We start from the raw sequence: 15,225 nt of genomic DNA, 5'->3' as shown, positions 1-15,225 counted from the left end.
TCCTGGAATACATTTAAGGCTGTTGTTTTTTGATGTGTTTATATATATATATATAATTTTTTTTCTCCATTCTTTTGGGGAACTGTGATTCAGACCCAAACTATTTAGAAGTCCCGATCTTGAAAAATAAACAGACCGGAGAAAACTACACAACAGAATCCTCAAACATGTTTTAGCAAGAAGAATTCTGTGGCAAACCAACATGCCAACTACAGGCAAATGCTGAATTTTACTTAAATCCTGATGGCACAAGATACTCGATTGTTCTTTCCAGTTCACTAGATACTATGAAAGAGTCACACTCACAAGTTGTAAAAAGGAAGCAATTCTATACAGAAGAGTCTCGATTTTGATGCGGTCGATTTCTGCCTGGCATGCCTCCGGGAGGTGAGCTGGGGGGTACTGGCTGAGGGAAAGGAGTGCCTCTGTGCAATGCTTCACTGCCACTTCATAATCCTGCTGCTTAAGGGATTCACATGCTTGTTCACATGACTTCTCTGGTCTTCTGTCTGCCATGACTCAGGGACAGAAATCCTAGAGTGGGGGCAGAGGGGATGACAAAACGTTGGTTAGCTGCATGATGGCAGGGACAAGTCGCCAACCAACTTCCGATCCCACCTCAAGGTGCTGCGGCACATCCCCGTCGGTGTATGCCACCTCCGCTCCCTATCCCCCTCTAACTGACCTCTTCCCACTCTTTTCTCCGTGCTCCTACTTCCATCCCTCCTGGCTCTCAGTTCTGAGTTTAATTCAAGACCACAGTTAAGCCCATGACTGACTGTAAGAAAGGAAGCGGTAGTTTTACGGCTTTACATGCTTTGCTGGTGGGTCTTCACTGCGAACACGACCGCTATTTTGGATACACCTCATCCACCCTTCCCTGCACCCGCAGTCCTGCTCTGGCAGCCACCTCCGCTCGCACAGCATCGCTCTCCCACCCGAGGCACGGGACTGATGAGCATGGATGGGAGGCCAACAGCAAATCTCCGTTGGGGGCTTTCTTTTCGTGTCTGAGCAAACCCTGCCACGCCACCACCTCTGCGCCCCTTGCCAACAGAATTTCTCGAGTAATTTTAAAAGTAAATACTGGGGGGGTGAAAGGGGAGTGAAGCAATGGTGACACAAATCTATATAGAAGACAAACAACAGCATCCACCAATACACTGCGACAAGCGGTTATCCACAGCCTGAACCACCAGTAGAAAAGCAAAACCTTTCTAAGATCCCCGTCTACATTATCCCGTCATTGATATGTTTAAATAAAGGTTGTGTCTCTAGGGACACTTCAGAGCTGACTTGACAAAAACGTGTTCTGGTAACTGGAAGAGGAAAACTCAAGAGTTCTCACGTTGTCTGCTAAGCAGCAGCACACTATCAAGCTTTATGGTGATCCATCAACTTGGTCACCGAAAATAACTAAAGTAACTCTCCCTTCAAAAGTCCATTGCTAAAGACCTCCTTTATACTTCATATTTGTATATTTTTAAGCAATCTAAGATCAAGTAACTTTAAGAAGTCAGTCTGATAGCCAAATAAACACAAGTTCCATACAAAAAAAAAACCTCTTTGTTATCCCACTTTTCTCATTAATACATAACTAAGCCAATATACAGCGGAAAAGTAAACAAAAAGTTTAATTTACTCTATGGCAGTGTTCTATGCGCTCGACACCATTCCTAAAACTTGATTTTCAGCATCACAACACAAACATGCAAAGGAACACTGATTTCTGCAGACAATTTTGACTTAAACCTTATTCTCTTTTACAAATTTACATTGGTGGAGATGAGAAATTTTTATAAATCTTCCCAAAGGTGGAGGAACACAAGCATGTAGGTTTTGCATTTCTCTGTGTGAGAAAAGTCATTTATGGAGTCATTATATTAATATTAAAAGCATTCAGTTGGATCACTTAAACTAGCACGTATTTTTAATTATACGAATGTTAGGTACTGTTATACTCTTTATGAAAGGATCCTTTCTACATAGAACTAAAAATTTTAGTAAATTTGATGCCACAGAATTTTACAAATCTAGGGTTTGCTTCCCAGTAACACAACAGTTAATTGATGCTTTTCCCATATGCTTTGTTTTCCTCCTAGGGGACTGAAAAGAGAGCACTTCATGAACTCTGCTGTATTTTTGATTTCCTCACTTCCCGGCTGACATAGAACCAAAATTCCTTTGACCAGAAGTCTCCGCAGAGCTTCTGTGTGTTTATTCCAGTAGAAGTATTTATACACACATCCTACCCTAACAGACCTGGCCAGCAAAGCCAAGAGGCATTTGGAAGCTGTGCTACCCAGCCCTCTTTTGCCCCAGCATGGCACCACGGAAAAGAAAAACATGATATTTATCAATCATCCCATGCTGGCTGTTGCACCAAATATTGAACTAGTATGAGGAGAAGCCAGGTTTTACACCCCCAGCAGCGGCCTACTGTACTGCAGAGGCCGCACAACTTCTTTGGTCAATTTGTAGACTTAGAGGGCACATTAGGGGACGTCACTGACCTTAACATGATCCACAGGTTGTTGCTTAAGTGGAGTTCAGCGCAGTCAGGACCAGGCTGTTTGGATAACTGTGCCAAACTGAGTCACACCATCAGTATTTCAGAGTAACTTCAGAGACACTGAAGTCACAGAGCATGGGACATAACAGGCAGGGAGTCACTGCAGCATAATTTGTTTAAATAAACAAATCATAACAAAAAAAACGTATGCAGACAACGTAGCGGAAATGATAAATTCATGCTCTGAGATTCCATTTTGATTCCATAAATATCCACGCAGACACAAACACGCACGTTTATTGGGTATTTGCACCGTCTACTTCAGATCCAGTCTGGCTGCTCTGAAGTCTTCCTTGGGGGCACTCGCCTCTTCCCGCTGACTCTGTGAAAACCCATCGTCCTGGCTTGGGTCGCCTGAGCTGCATCTAATCTAGTGACTGAGACTTAAATCGTGTGAACGTGAATTAAAAACATGCCTTTTTAAAATCTAGTCTATTATAGTACCTGACCTACCCATGCTTAAAATTATTTCAGAAGTTTTAACATTTTAACATCCAAGGAAAGGAGACACTTATTAAGGGAAAATCATTTGGAATACTACAAGTGTTTCTTGGTTTCAAATTTCAAATGTAAAACTGGAATTTCTACACTCGTTCCAAGAGCAGAAATGATTGCAGATTAGATTTGAAAGCAGAATTGTTACAAGGTCTGTGCCGTATTCCCAACTCTTCGCAAAACTGAGCTAATTACTTATGCACTTCAGTTTTTCTGCCTGTAAAACTGAGATTAAAATACTAAACATGTAGCAGAATAAATGTCAAGATTATTCATTTTCTCAAAGCAGCTGGAGAACTGCATGCCAAAAGAGTTGCAATTCAAATTTGAGTAATAATTTATTCTAATAGCAAATTTGAATGCATCTTCCGAATTTTGTGGAAGCAGCAAACAGGCCCATTCCCACTACCTGAAGCTACACGTCTCAGACAGGTGGACCTACCTTAGAATTACAGCCACAATGTGTTATCAACAGTGGCTTTATCATCAGCCGTCGATTCAAAGCACTTCTCAGCTTTGAATCATCTCACAGCAGTGCCACTGCCTAAAGGAAGGCTCCTGATTTAGGCATTTAATAATGTGTTTAAGTAACATTAAGCACAGCACCTGTGAATTCCACCTGTAAGCCTCGTGTTGAGTAGAGCCATATGGGAGCCGACACAACGCTTCCCCACGAACTAATCCAGAGATCGAACCCTGGCTTCGTACCTTGTGCCTTGCAAAAACTCCTTCAGCAGGAGGAAACTGACTGATCTACATTCCTTTGAAGGCCGAGTCCCATCCAGCTCAACTTCCACAAAGTATCTGTTGTCCCCATTGCTTAGATCTGGTTAATTCCAACAGGTACAACTCAACCCCTGGTGGTTGGTTTTTTCCTGAGATTTGAGAGGGATTTTTTCCCTACTAATGATTTTTGGGACAATATTCCTAATGAGCATTTCTCCTTCTTTGCAATGAGATTTTGTAAACAAATAAAGGAAGAGTAACTAAACGCTAATCCCCAAGTAAAACTGCACATTTCCCCTTTAGATCCACAGAGGGGGCTGGGGAAGACAGAAGGGCCAACTCAGAGGACAAGCTGTGAACAGCATGACCCACGCGGCCAGTCAGTGCGAAGCAAACCCTGTGCCTGCTTGGGGCAAAGGATGCTTTTCAAGAATTACTCCACAGCCTGATTAGTCCAAGCGCAAACTAAAAATCAGCATAGAAGAGAAAATCGCGATCTAAGATTTTTGTATTTCAGAGCGGTTTAACTCATGACTCTGCGCTTTTGCGCTGCACAGTTTACTGATGGAACCAAAGGATCCGTACATGAAGATAATTGTAAGTTAAAGTAAGTGCCAGTTCCTAAAAAAATTCAAACAGATGCTTTTTCAATTCACTGTAAAGCATCTAGCCAGATAACTCCTGCTGTACTTCATAAACAAACAGATTAGAGGGCACAATGCTGTTCCTATTAATGTTATTGGCAAAATTCCCAATGTCTGCCAAGACAGAAGGATCAGATCCAAGGTCTCGCATGCCAAGCTGACAAACAGTAGACAAGTCAGTAAATATTTGCATATTTTAACCAGACATTAACATCTCTTGTAAAGATTTATGCTAAAGCGATGATGTTCAACTTGCAGTCCCACCGTGCGAGGGGTGGGAGCTCACAGGGAGCCGAATTCCACTTCCAGCGCCGCATCCTGGGACTCGCGCATTGAACGGGCCCCGTGGCTGTGGGGAACACAGAGCAAAGCCCAAACCTTTAAATAGTTCTGCTGGGAGAAACGAGCACCCAAATCTTCCCTGCCAAAGGAATCCTGTTGGCACCCCAGTGCAGGAGAGGAGAGGGCTTCCCGCTCCATCGCTTGCTGCAGTCAGGCTGATACAGGCTCCAAGAAAGCAGAGCAGGAATTCAGCTCAGGAAATGCAGACGGTGACCACGCTGCTTCCTAGCATGTCATTTTTCAGCCCTTCCCATAAACTGGACAGAAGTTTTGAACACACAATAAATTCAGGTAATTCTTAAAGAAGAGCCAGCTGTTTTATCATCGTGTCTCAGCAACTGCTTTTAAGAAGCAAGAGGTCTGCCAGATTTATTTTGGAGGCTGGTTGCTCTGCCCTTTCCCAATAAATTTTGAACTTCAAGGCCAACGTGAATTTCACAGAAGTCCAGAGGGTCTCAAAGAAGCTGCGAGCTTTAGGAAAAATATGTAACAGGAGACTCGGGATATTAGGTCCAATGGGAGAAAGGAAAATTTACCATTCAGTTTCCTATTGATACAAAGAGATCAGTAACCCCAACAATTCTTGCCATGCCCTGCCATTTACCCAGACAGAGTGCTGTTCCAAAACATGGTTTGCTAGTAAAAGAAAAATCTTATTTTTCTTGGTTGTAGTAATAAAACCCTAACACTGCATTCATTAGTTTAGCTGAAGAACCCACCCATTAGTTTCCAGCTTTCACTAAAACAGTTTCCAAATATTTTAGGCAAGCCGTAAACTTTGCACAACTTTTTGAAATTTATTTCTGGTAGAATTGAGATGAGAGCAATTCACATACGAATGCCTCAAAAATGTGCAAATTATTTCTGTAATACAAGAAATTAATATTTGGGAAGTCTTATAGCTGCTAAGGACACAAGCCTGAGACTGAAGTCTTCTCCTTTCCCTCAAAATTATCAGGAAAAGACTGACTACATGCTTAAATTTACACAGGCACAGAAAGATCTGGGTTCATTGTATAATCTGGATTAAGTAAAATACATTAAGTATACTGCACAGCAACACTGCTGGCTACCTTACCTGCAATTGTGACAACACTTCAGTTAAATAAAGATGGGTCACTGAAGTTCATCTATTGAGACTCAGCAAACATACTGTGTGCGTCAGTCCACATAATAAAGCAGGGAATAATAAACCTATCTACTGCTAAACCACGTTATATAGCTGCTCTGGCATCTCTAGTGATCCCTACTTAAGGCATGCCTGTACCTCTACACAGCGTTATGTAATTGTTTTTGTAGTATACTGAAATACCACTCAGCTGCTTTCAGAAGGGTAAAATAAAGTTACGTATTTACTTTCCTTACGTAAAAATATAAAATAAACTTACTTTGCCTTAAGACAAAAAACATTTTACTCAAGCCTACAAGAAGAAATAAAGTACAGAAGCCACTTACAGACACACACAGAAAAAATGCACTTTCCTAATGTCATGGCATAGCCATCATAAATAATCCCACACTCAGAAATCATTTAACGAAATGAGAGTAGGTAATGATGGTGTGCTACGTCAATAAGAAAGACTTAACGGAACACAGAGAAAGGACAGTGCCTCTTTCATGCAGAAAAGAATAATAGGAAAGGTGCTTTTGCCTTTTTTAAAAAAAAAAAAAAAAAAAAAAAAAAGAACAAGAACATAATTGCAGAGCTGTTATGCACCTATTTCTTGCTGTTACGGCTGAGTCCAGCAATGTTAGTTCTACACGGCGCTCAGAAATGTACTGCACACCTTACAGAACAAATACAATGTCTCCACCCTTGAGAGAGGACTATCTAATCAGTTTTCTAAAGAAACTGAATTACCCTGGTTAATGTTGTACAACTCCAGGCAAAATGACCCTACTTTACATGCCAAAAATGATGCTAAATCTGAAATGGAGCATGCAGAACGAGGAAAGCTTCTTTCAAGGTTTTATTATACAGCATAACAGCAGCAAGAACTCCTGCTAATTTGCCTTTAAAGAACATGATATGCTCGAGTTCAGGTAGGGAAAAAAAAACTTCCGATGATTAAGATGTTCATGATGCCCCCTACTATTAATTACTTAGATTGTCCTTCCCCTTAAAACACACCAAAAAAAAAATCCAGAAAGGCAGGACTGTAAGTTAGGAGGACAAGGGATCTCTGGCCATATAACCTGAGCCTTGAGCATGATCCTCTAAACTTAATGCATAGAACACACACCTCCACAGTTATTGGAAAAGGAACAAGCATCTGTGGGTGGTTTACCATTCACGTAACAGCAGCACCACAAATATAGCAGCAACTGAGATTAAGAGCAAATGAGTTCTGCATCTGAACCCTCTGTGCTCTTTAAATCATTTCACATACATCACAGATGGTAACAAGTTAGATTTTATTGCATGCCAGCTACCATTTCAGAACAGACATTTCATTAAGTGATTATTAACACCTTAGTATCTCTACTAATCTATTTTCACTTTGGAAGTAGCAGCAAAAAGGACAAACTATACATAGACAAACGGAAGCAGCATCTACGTGTGGACAACCTGGCTATCTTTGGCTCAAAATCTGAAAATAACTCCTGGCCTCAGCACTTATAACCACCCTATGTGCCACGTGAAGATCCTGAGTATCCTCACCTCCTGCATTTTTTTGTTTATTTTTTAAACACCATTGTCTAAAAGCATTACCTGTCTTGATGGAACTAAGCAAAAGACACGGCAAGTCAAAGCACATCATCACCTACCTGGCGTGTCTTTACCCTGTCTGAAAGCCATCCCTAACCGACAGGTACAAGAGTCCTATTTACACACAGCAAAACCAGAAAATATTGCATACATTACAATTACGTTACAAATACTTCAATACTCAAAAGCTGTGTACTAACAAAATTCTCTGTACAAGCTTGCGTTGGCCCTCCCATGTGTCTGCATTAAGCTACAGCCCTGAAAGACACTACTCACGCACTACATTTCCCAGTGGCTCCATGAGCAGGCCGAGCAGAGGCTGCTGCTTAATGAACGTGTAGTTAAAGATTTCGGCACACAGCCTAAGGCCTGATTTACTCCATGCTGCTCAAATCTGGTTCTCAGAACTGTATTTTCATGTTTTCATCAACTTGAAATGAAATATAGCAAAAATATAGCTTAAATGTGAATTGTCTCTTTTTTTCCTCCCTATTTCCTACTCCATTTATTAAAAACTTCCCAATCTATGCAAACAACAAAACTTTGTTCTACCCAACAGCTGTATTGGCATGATAAAATAATTCATACGTGTCCATGTAAAGGAGCCTCCCCTCCATTTCTCTCTTTCTAATGCCAGTGTTTTCCAACCTCAATCTCCTTGTTCAGCCATGCCCGTCTTCACATTTATTCTACGTATCCTGCAGATACCTACAATTGGCACTGTCTAAATCAAGTCACTGCCTCCTCCGGTGCTGCATGAAGATAGAGCGGCAGGAAAGAAGAACTGGCTACTGGGAATACAGACGGGGAATTCTCTGTGCTCTCATTTGCGTCCAAAATCGTACCAGGGAGCGATCTGGGGGAATGCAAAACCCTAGCCTTCAAACTGTACGGAAATCCCACTTAGCTCCGGCTGATGTATATTCACTGCAGGGATGATCTTTTAGATTTGCACAGATAACTAATTTAACCAATGCTGAGCAGATTTACGCAGGCTTGGTAAGCAGCATATCCTTGGCAGAAACGTCATACCATAGCACAACTCATCTTTCTGCAAAGCAGAGCTATAGACATAAGCTTTTTGTGTTTTTTTTTTTGGAGGGAGGAGCGGGGGTTTTGTTTGTTTTTTTTACTGTGAACAGAAAAATATTTTACTTTTGCCTAAATTTTAGAAAAGACTCAATTATCTTGACAGAGCACTTCACATCATCCAGAAACTTAGCTGGAGATAGACACCTACCATGGGAAATCTCAACGTAAATAATTAGAATTTGGCAAGTAACAGCCAACTGAAATGAGTGAGCATGTAATAGTGCATCAGGTAACATGTAATAGGCGGTGCTTCTGCCCCACCTAAAGTTCTTTTGGCTCCTTCATAGAAAATCCTCACGTAAACAATCTTTCATAATCACCGGTTAACAGCAGCAGTTTGTATCCCATATATTATTTTTTTCCATATATGTTCTTACCGCTTTTTTGGGGTACAGTTTCTCACACTTATCCAAGATGAGGGCATTTTAATTGAAATATTGTCTCATGGTTACCATTTTATCCCCATAACAACATCACCAATTACTTACTGTAAAAAAATGCATTCGAAAAGTAATTTAATCTTTGCTTCTCTTAATGAAATTTACCAGAAAAAAACAAAGGGAAAAATCAGTATAGCAGAGCCAGCTAACTCTCCATGGAGCGGGACCAACCTACAACTCCCAAACTCAAACACGTTTTCCAGGAGAACACAGCATTCATATCCTAAAGGTTGTTTAAAAGATCACAATCCGCAGCTTTTCAAACTATAACCTGCTTGTGGCAGAACCTCTCTCTTCTTAAACACTTGAATAACAAAACGAGGCCTTGTTCTTAAGTGTCTGCACATTTCACAATGTAATGTTTAATAATTTTGACCAAAAAAAGTGAATGCCATTGATCTGAAGGATTTACAGTCATGCAGTTACCAATACTCTTCTCCACTGAGTCATACGACTGCCAAAAGTACTTTTTGAAATACGTCTGCTGTATGAAATATAGCTACATCTGTGCACATATGACTAAACACATCGATTAATTTTCAAAATGCCAAGTGAGTACAAAACTCTACCACCAATGAATGCAAAGGGGAGTCAAAGAAGATTCCCAAGCATCATTTCAACATGCAACGTATCGTATTTATGAATGTATTTCAGAATCCTAAAGGCAACAACGTATGTCACAGAAGTTTTTCCACGACACTCACCGAACTTCCCACTCACACGGCAGTTTTACACACTTCATTTGCCAAAGCTCACAAATTCATTCTCAGAGACAGAAGCAGAATTAGCAGTTCCTAACTTTGTCCTGTGTTCGAGTTTCAGCTTTCACTAATAAACCTGTATTTGGATTTCAGCAATGAAAGTATTTTTAAAATTAGGAAATGATTTACCGCAGTAAATCCTTCCTTTTTTGGAAAACCCCATACAAACTTTCTGGTTTTTCCCCAGCAGAGAAATAGCTCCAAAGCTCAGTGGCTCAATCCAAGTCTTCTCTGCTTAGTAAGGATTTTGTAGTGATGCTGAAAGAGTCTTTTCTCAAGTGTCAAACTTAAATTTTCAAACAAGGACTTTCTGCAGTCTCGACACGTCCCAGTATTGCAAAGCACCACATCCATGCCTAAGAAATCTACCTGAAAATCACAGCTTAGTTTGTCGGTGTGAATGCGGCTGCTACAGGTTTATATTGTATGGCTGGATGAATTAAAAAATAAATAAAAAAAATCCAACACTAAGTTCATTTTCTGTTTGAGAAGCAAAACTCTTTCAATCCATTCAAGAGGCAAAAGAATGCAAAAATCTTCATGCTGAATATCAGTTAACAATGCACGGCACACAAACTGAACACAGAAACATGCCAGAAGGTTGTGACACAGAACATAGAAGTTTCCTTTCAGTACACTTAAGTGCTCATCGCAGCATTACAATGAACTCACATTATTGTAGGACTGAATAATCCTGGGACTGAGCTTTCTGATGCACGCTTGTACTATGCTTCGCACAAAAGGGTCGCACCATACCAGATTTAATAGCACAAGGATGCCACCCACAGATACTCCAAACGCCTTTCCCCAAACCGTACCTATTGTGTAACTGTGTGTGACACTTCTGCTGTGCTGTTTGGGAAGTTCACAGAGTTACTAACCTTCACCGTTAAAAATTGCTATCTTTATTGTAAATAACCTTTGAAATCCATCTCTACATGACTGTGCTTCAAATAATAAGGCATAATATAGCTCAGCCTGGTTTGGGAAATACTCTGCTAATTCCCTGTTTTAATGACATTACCCTCCTGCATCCAGATAATGCTTTTATAACTTCCCTGTTTCCTCTCCTAAAATGCAGGCACATGATACTACAAAGACATTCAATTTTAGAACTCTCTTGAGAATAGGACATGGATTCCCAACTTCTCCTTGCACAGCAAACCCCATAACCGGTATCCAAACCGACACAAGTTCCCCAGTGGTGTTCGGCCTACTCACTCCTTTTGAAATCAGCATTAGAGATTCAGCCACTATTTTCAACTGCACTCAAAGAACAGACATCAGCGGCAGTGAGTAACGATCCTACTGTGGTTAATAGAATAATTCTGACAAAGCTTTGGGAAGGGGAAAAAAAACAAAAACACAAAGTAGCATCTAGCCTAGCCAAACAAATATACACAAGAATACAGTAATATCAGTCAATTCCAACATCACAATGAGTGTCCTGCACCAGTCCAAATGCAAGAGTGTCTTAAGGATGGCCAAAGTACAGTTACCTCAAAACCATTAGCCCCAACAACTATTATCACAACTGTAATTTGTGTAAGACACCCACAGCACCCAGCTACAAGACTGCGCTACTGCAGATGCAGAAGTACGGTACAAAAACCTTTCCCTCCGCGACCTCCCTGCGGAGAGGATGAGAAAAGCCCAACAAATTCTGGCTCCCGGGATGGCAGAGGATCAGCTGCAAGGGATCAGCCAGGAATCCCACCTGGCCGATGGGGAGTTCAGATGGGATGCTTGGGACCAGAAGCACACTGCCCCTTTCCTCCCCACATTACCCCAGAACAAAAATGAAATGATCATTTTTTAAAAACATATAGATTATCTTAAGCGAGAAGATATATAAGGAAGAAGCATTATTTTATATGCTGCCAAAACCACCACGCTTTTCATTTGTGGCATTCTCCATTTATTATGTCCACAAAGATTTGCTACTTTCTTGGTTTGCTGAACCACTAAATATTTTCCAGCAAATTAAACACTTGTGCCACATTACTAACAACAGCTTCTCAAAAACAACTCTTGTTTTTACGTATTTCCCTTTTGCTGTGGGGTCTGAAGGGCTCTGAAAAATCTTTCCAAGCACATTTAGGCAGTGTAATTTTTAGTGTTTTGATGAATACAGTATTTTTGCAATATATAATTATGGGAAAAAAGTGCAATTCACAGACTGAAGGGCTGTTTCTAAATAACACTTACCCTAACAGGACCAGCTTAGGCCAACCCAAGCACTGCTCACATTTCTTCGCTTTACTTCCAGCCCCTCCAACACTCAGAATTCTTTACGTAACATCATTCTACAACTCCGTTTCTTCCAGCGTTTAGTCATCAGCGCTCTGCAAATCATTAGCCTTCCTTCTGCTTACAAGTAGAACGGATGATGAAACGTATTTCCCCAGACCACATGTAACCCAAAGACTAAAACCCATCCACTTCAGCCATGCCATTCTTAGCACAAGTGGTACTTCCTGAGACTAACAGAAACAAACACCCAGCACTTTACAGTAACAACTCGTAAACATCTCTTTACATAAAATCACTTACAAAAACTCTTCCTACCGACTCAGCAGCACTGCGTACCTACCGCTTCTTGGAAGTGCTGTGGAGTGCAGGGATAGACTAGAAGGAGCCTTCCAACATCTGACGAAGATTCCATGCAGCTTAGAAAATGTGACAGTTTGGTGCTCCTGCAGGACACTGATGGGGCAATAGCAACCACTCCAGTGTTTCAGTCATTAAATGGAACCTCTCAGCACAATAAAATTACATTTAGGAAGGAATAAGATTGAAACCTGTAGTGTTTTTTTTACCCGGCTTTCCTGTCATGAATCTGCTGTTTACTATTTTGGAGGATTCTGAGAAAAGACTGGGTAAATAGCCAGTTAGATATCAGATAGATGACAATTAATTTGCTTATGAAAATGCAGAGAAATATTTGGATGTTACAGCCACATTAAACATCTTTGAACTCTAAAAATCAGTGCAATGGAAATGTAAGAACAACAAAAAAATCGCACCCATGGGTAATTACAATCTGCCTGCTTACAATCCTAAGGACTCCTTTTCCTACAGTAATATTCACTTTTCCAAGTTCCACGTGAGTGATTGCCTCTGGTTGAAACCTCATGTTGTAAACATTTGTGTGAAGAGGAGATGAAAGCTCAGAGAGTGAGACTGTTTTGGAATACGGAACTTGAGCTACATATCAATACCACCATAATACAATCACCAGAAGCAGGCCTGTTTCTGTAGAGCAGCCTGACCTTGCAGACTCCTAATTTCACTATCTATAAAGTTTAGTTATTTTCCACCACCAGCCCCCAAACACTAGAAGAAAACAAGTGTTTACTTTCCTAGTCAAAGTCCCCAGAAGACCAAGCATTCCTTAGCAATTTATTTTTTTTATTCCATGCCAATGCTGTGTGCAAAGTTCTGAAAAAGCAGTCTCTTTTTCAGTATTCTCTCTTTCCTTCCATGAGGGACAAAAAAAAAAAAAAGACAATTGCAGTAGTCTACAAAGGAATTACAAAACTCAACATACAAAGTATGCTATTTTAAATATGACATTGATAAACATAAAGAGAAATGATGATTACTGTCAAAGGCCTCAGAAGAAACAGCAAGACAAACAAGAGCAAAAAAAGGAAGGCCTTGTTTGTTCTGATAATCTGATCCATAATACGTCTGTTTAAAGAGGGAAAATGTAAGTGTCACGTAGTGATAACGGGGTCTTGCCTTAGGACTACATCAACAGAAGTAAGAAATAATTCCAAACAACAATGGTAGGTGAGCAGAAGGGAGGACTGCGAATAGCGAATTTGCCATTTTCTCCCCCATGATGGGGGAGAAACTTTAGGCACAGAGGAACACTGAGGATCCCCTTCCCCAGACACAACGGCAGTAGAAGGGAAGGCCAGGATTTACATCTGCTAAAATCCTTGGCCTACTGGTCCCCAAGGCCGAGGAAAAACCAGCTATCCAGCTCCTGCACCCCTCCGGTAAGGCAGAACACCACCATCCCTCCTCGTTCTCCAAGCCAGCTCCCACGGCTGTCCCAAGTTATTCAGGCTGCACGCAGGGGATGGGATTTAAATTATCACAAAACACTTTTCTAATTGAGATTTCACTCCTGCTACTAGGTACCACTGACCTCAAGAGGGAATACCAGCGAGGTGAAAGATTCAAGGGCTTTCAACTAAAAATCTGAATTGCTCCAGTAACTGCTGCTGCATTGCTAGAATGAAAACACCCAGAATGAAGTGCAGTAGCAAACAAAAATGGTACCAAACAACAATTAAAAAGAAAACACTGAATGCCAGAAAGAATATCCAGCTGTAATTGCAAGCCAATTTTAGTAACAAATATAATTGCATGCATTGGAGAAAATATTTCATCAGACTATTAAATTAACAGAGTTGGAAAACATCAGTAATAATATTGCCTGGCTCTTATATGGCCTCTTTCATCCCCAGGCGTCAACTGTCTACAAGTTGGTAGGATTCGCTATTCCTATTTTAAATTCCTTCAAAAGGAGGCATAAACAGGTGAGGTGATTTGCATCACACTGTCCAGATCCCTCAAGCACTATGCCTGTACCTTGTCAATTTGAAATATTAGCTCTTCAACCCTTCTGGCCACTGCTACTTACATTTTTCTTGGAGATGAGTATTCGTCCATGAGTCTAACCCCTGAGCACAAGGTGTCCCCGAGCCGCAGCCCTCATCCTGCAACCAGACCTACAAATACAGGTCCCAAAGCCCAGGAGCACCTCCTCACTGAAAATGGCACAGTGTCCACACAAACTAAAGCAGTGGAAATACACACTCTGTGGTTTAAAAAATTCACATAGGCAAGGAGTGATAAGAGAACTTTGATTTCAGCTCAAGAAAAATGTAATTTCTGCTTTCATAATGTATTACAAAGAGAACTCACTTTTATCAGTAGTAACACACAAAACATCCCTTCACTTACCAATAAAGAAAAACTGCTCTGCTAATTAAAGCTCAACAAAGAAAGCTGAACGCAGCCTCTGCCACTCACAACTTGTATGCCCTAAGAGCCAAGCCTACCAAGCCTGAACCCCTCGGTCTGCACCCCGAGGGGAGGCAGGGATGGTGACGGTCACTCCAACGCTCTGCCCGCGTCTAAGATCCAACTGCACGTGCCAAACCAGCTCCTCACCGCGGAGCACCAGCAAGCGGCCCAGCATCCCCAGGCTGTCCCAATCAACCATACTTTGCCATCAAAAAAAATACACTTAAAAATATTGAAACAATTGAAATTAAAACACATTTTTGTGAACCCTCTCTGTTCTACCGATGTCTTGGAAAATGCCACAAACTTGCCAAGTATCATCTCATTTAATTTGGTTATATTGTCAATTTTACAAAAGAATGTGTACTTGAAAAGAAAAAAAAAAAAAAAAAAAAAAAAA

The 15,225-nt window shown here is 40.9% G+C and overlaps 1 protein-coding gene across 4 annotated transcripts in view; it reads right to left on the bottom strand.

The window, feature by feature from the left end:
• HELZ (helicase with zinc finger) overlaps nucleotides 1-15,225 on the bottom strand; it is an 87,191-nt gene that overhangs the window by 66,724 nt on the left and 5,242 nt on the right. For 2 of the 4 annotated variants that reach the window (XM_035342326.1, XM_035342327.1), the window contains exon 2: nucleotides 307-534. The exons of the other annotated variants lie outside the window; for them this stretch is intronic. In XM_035342326.1, the coding sequence (XP_035198217.1) occupies nucleotides 307-516 (210 nt within the window). In that variant the 5' untranslated portion in view covers nucleotides 517-534. The remainder of the gene's footprint in view (nucleotides 1-306; nucleotides 535-15,225) is intronic. 4 annotated transcript variants of the gene reach the window in all.

The sequence above is a fragment of the Oxyura jamaicensis genome, chromosome 18 (genome assembly GCF_011077185.1).
Source record: "Oxyura jamaicensis isolate SHBP4307 breed ruddy duck chromosome 18, BPBGC_Ojam_1.0, whole genome shotgun sequence".
In the NCBI taxonomy this organism is placed as follows: Eukaryota; Metazoa; Chordata; class Aves; order Anseriformes; family Anatidae; genus Oxyura; species Oxyura jamaicensis.
This window is presented reverse-complemented; position numbering and strand designations above follow the sequence as displayed.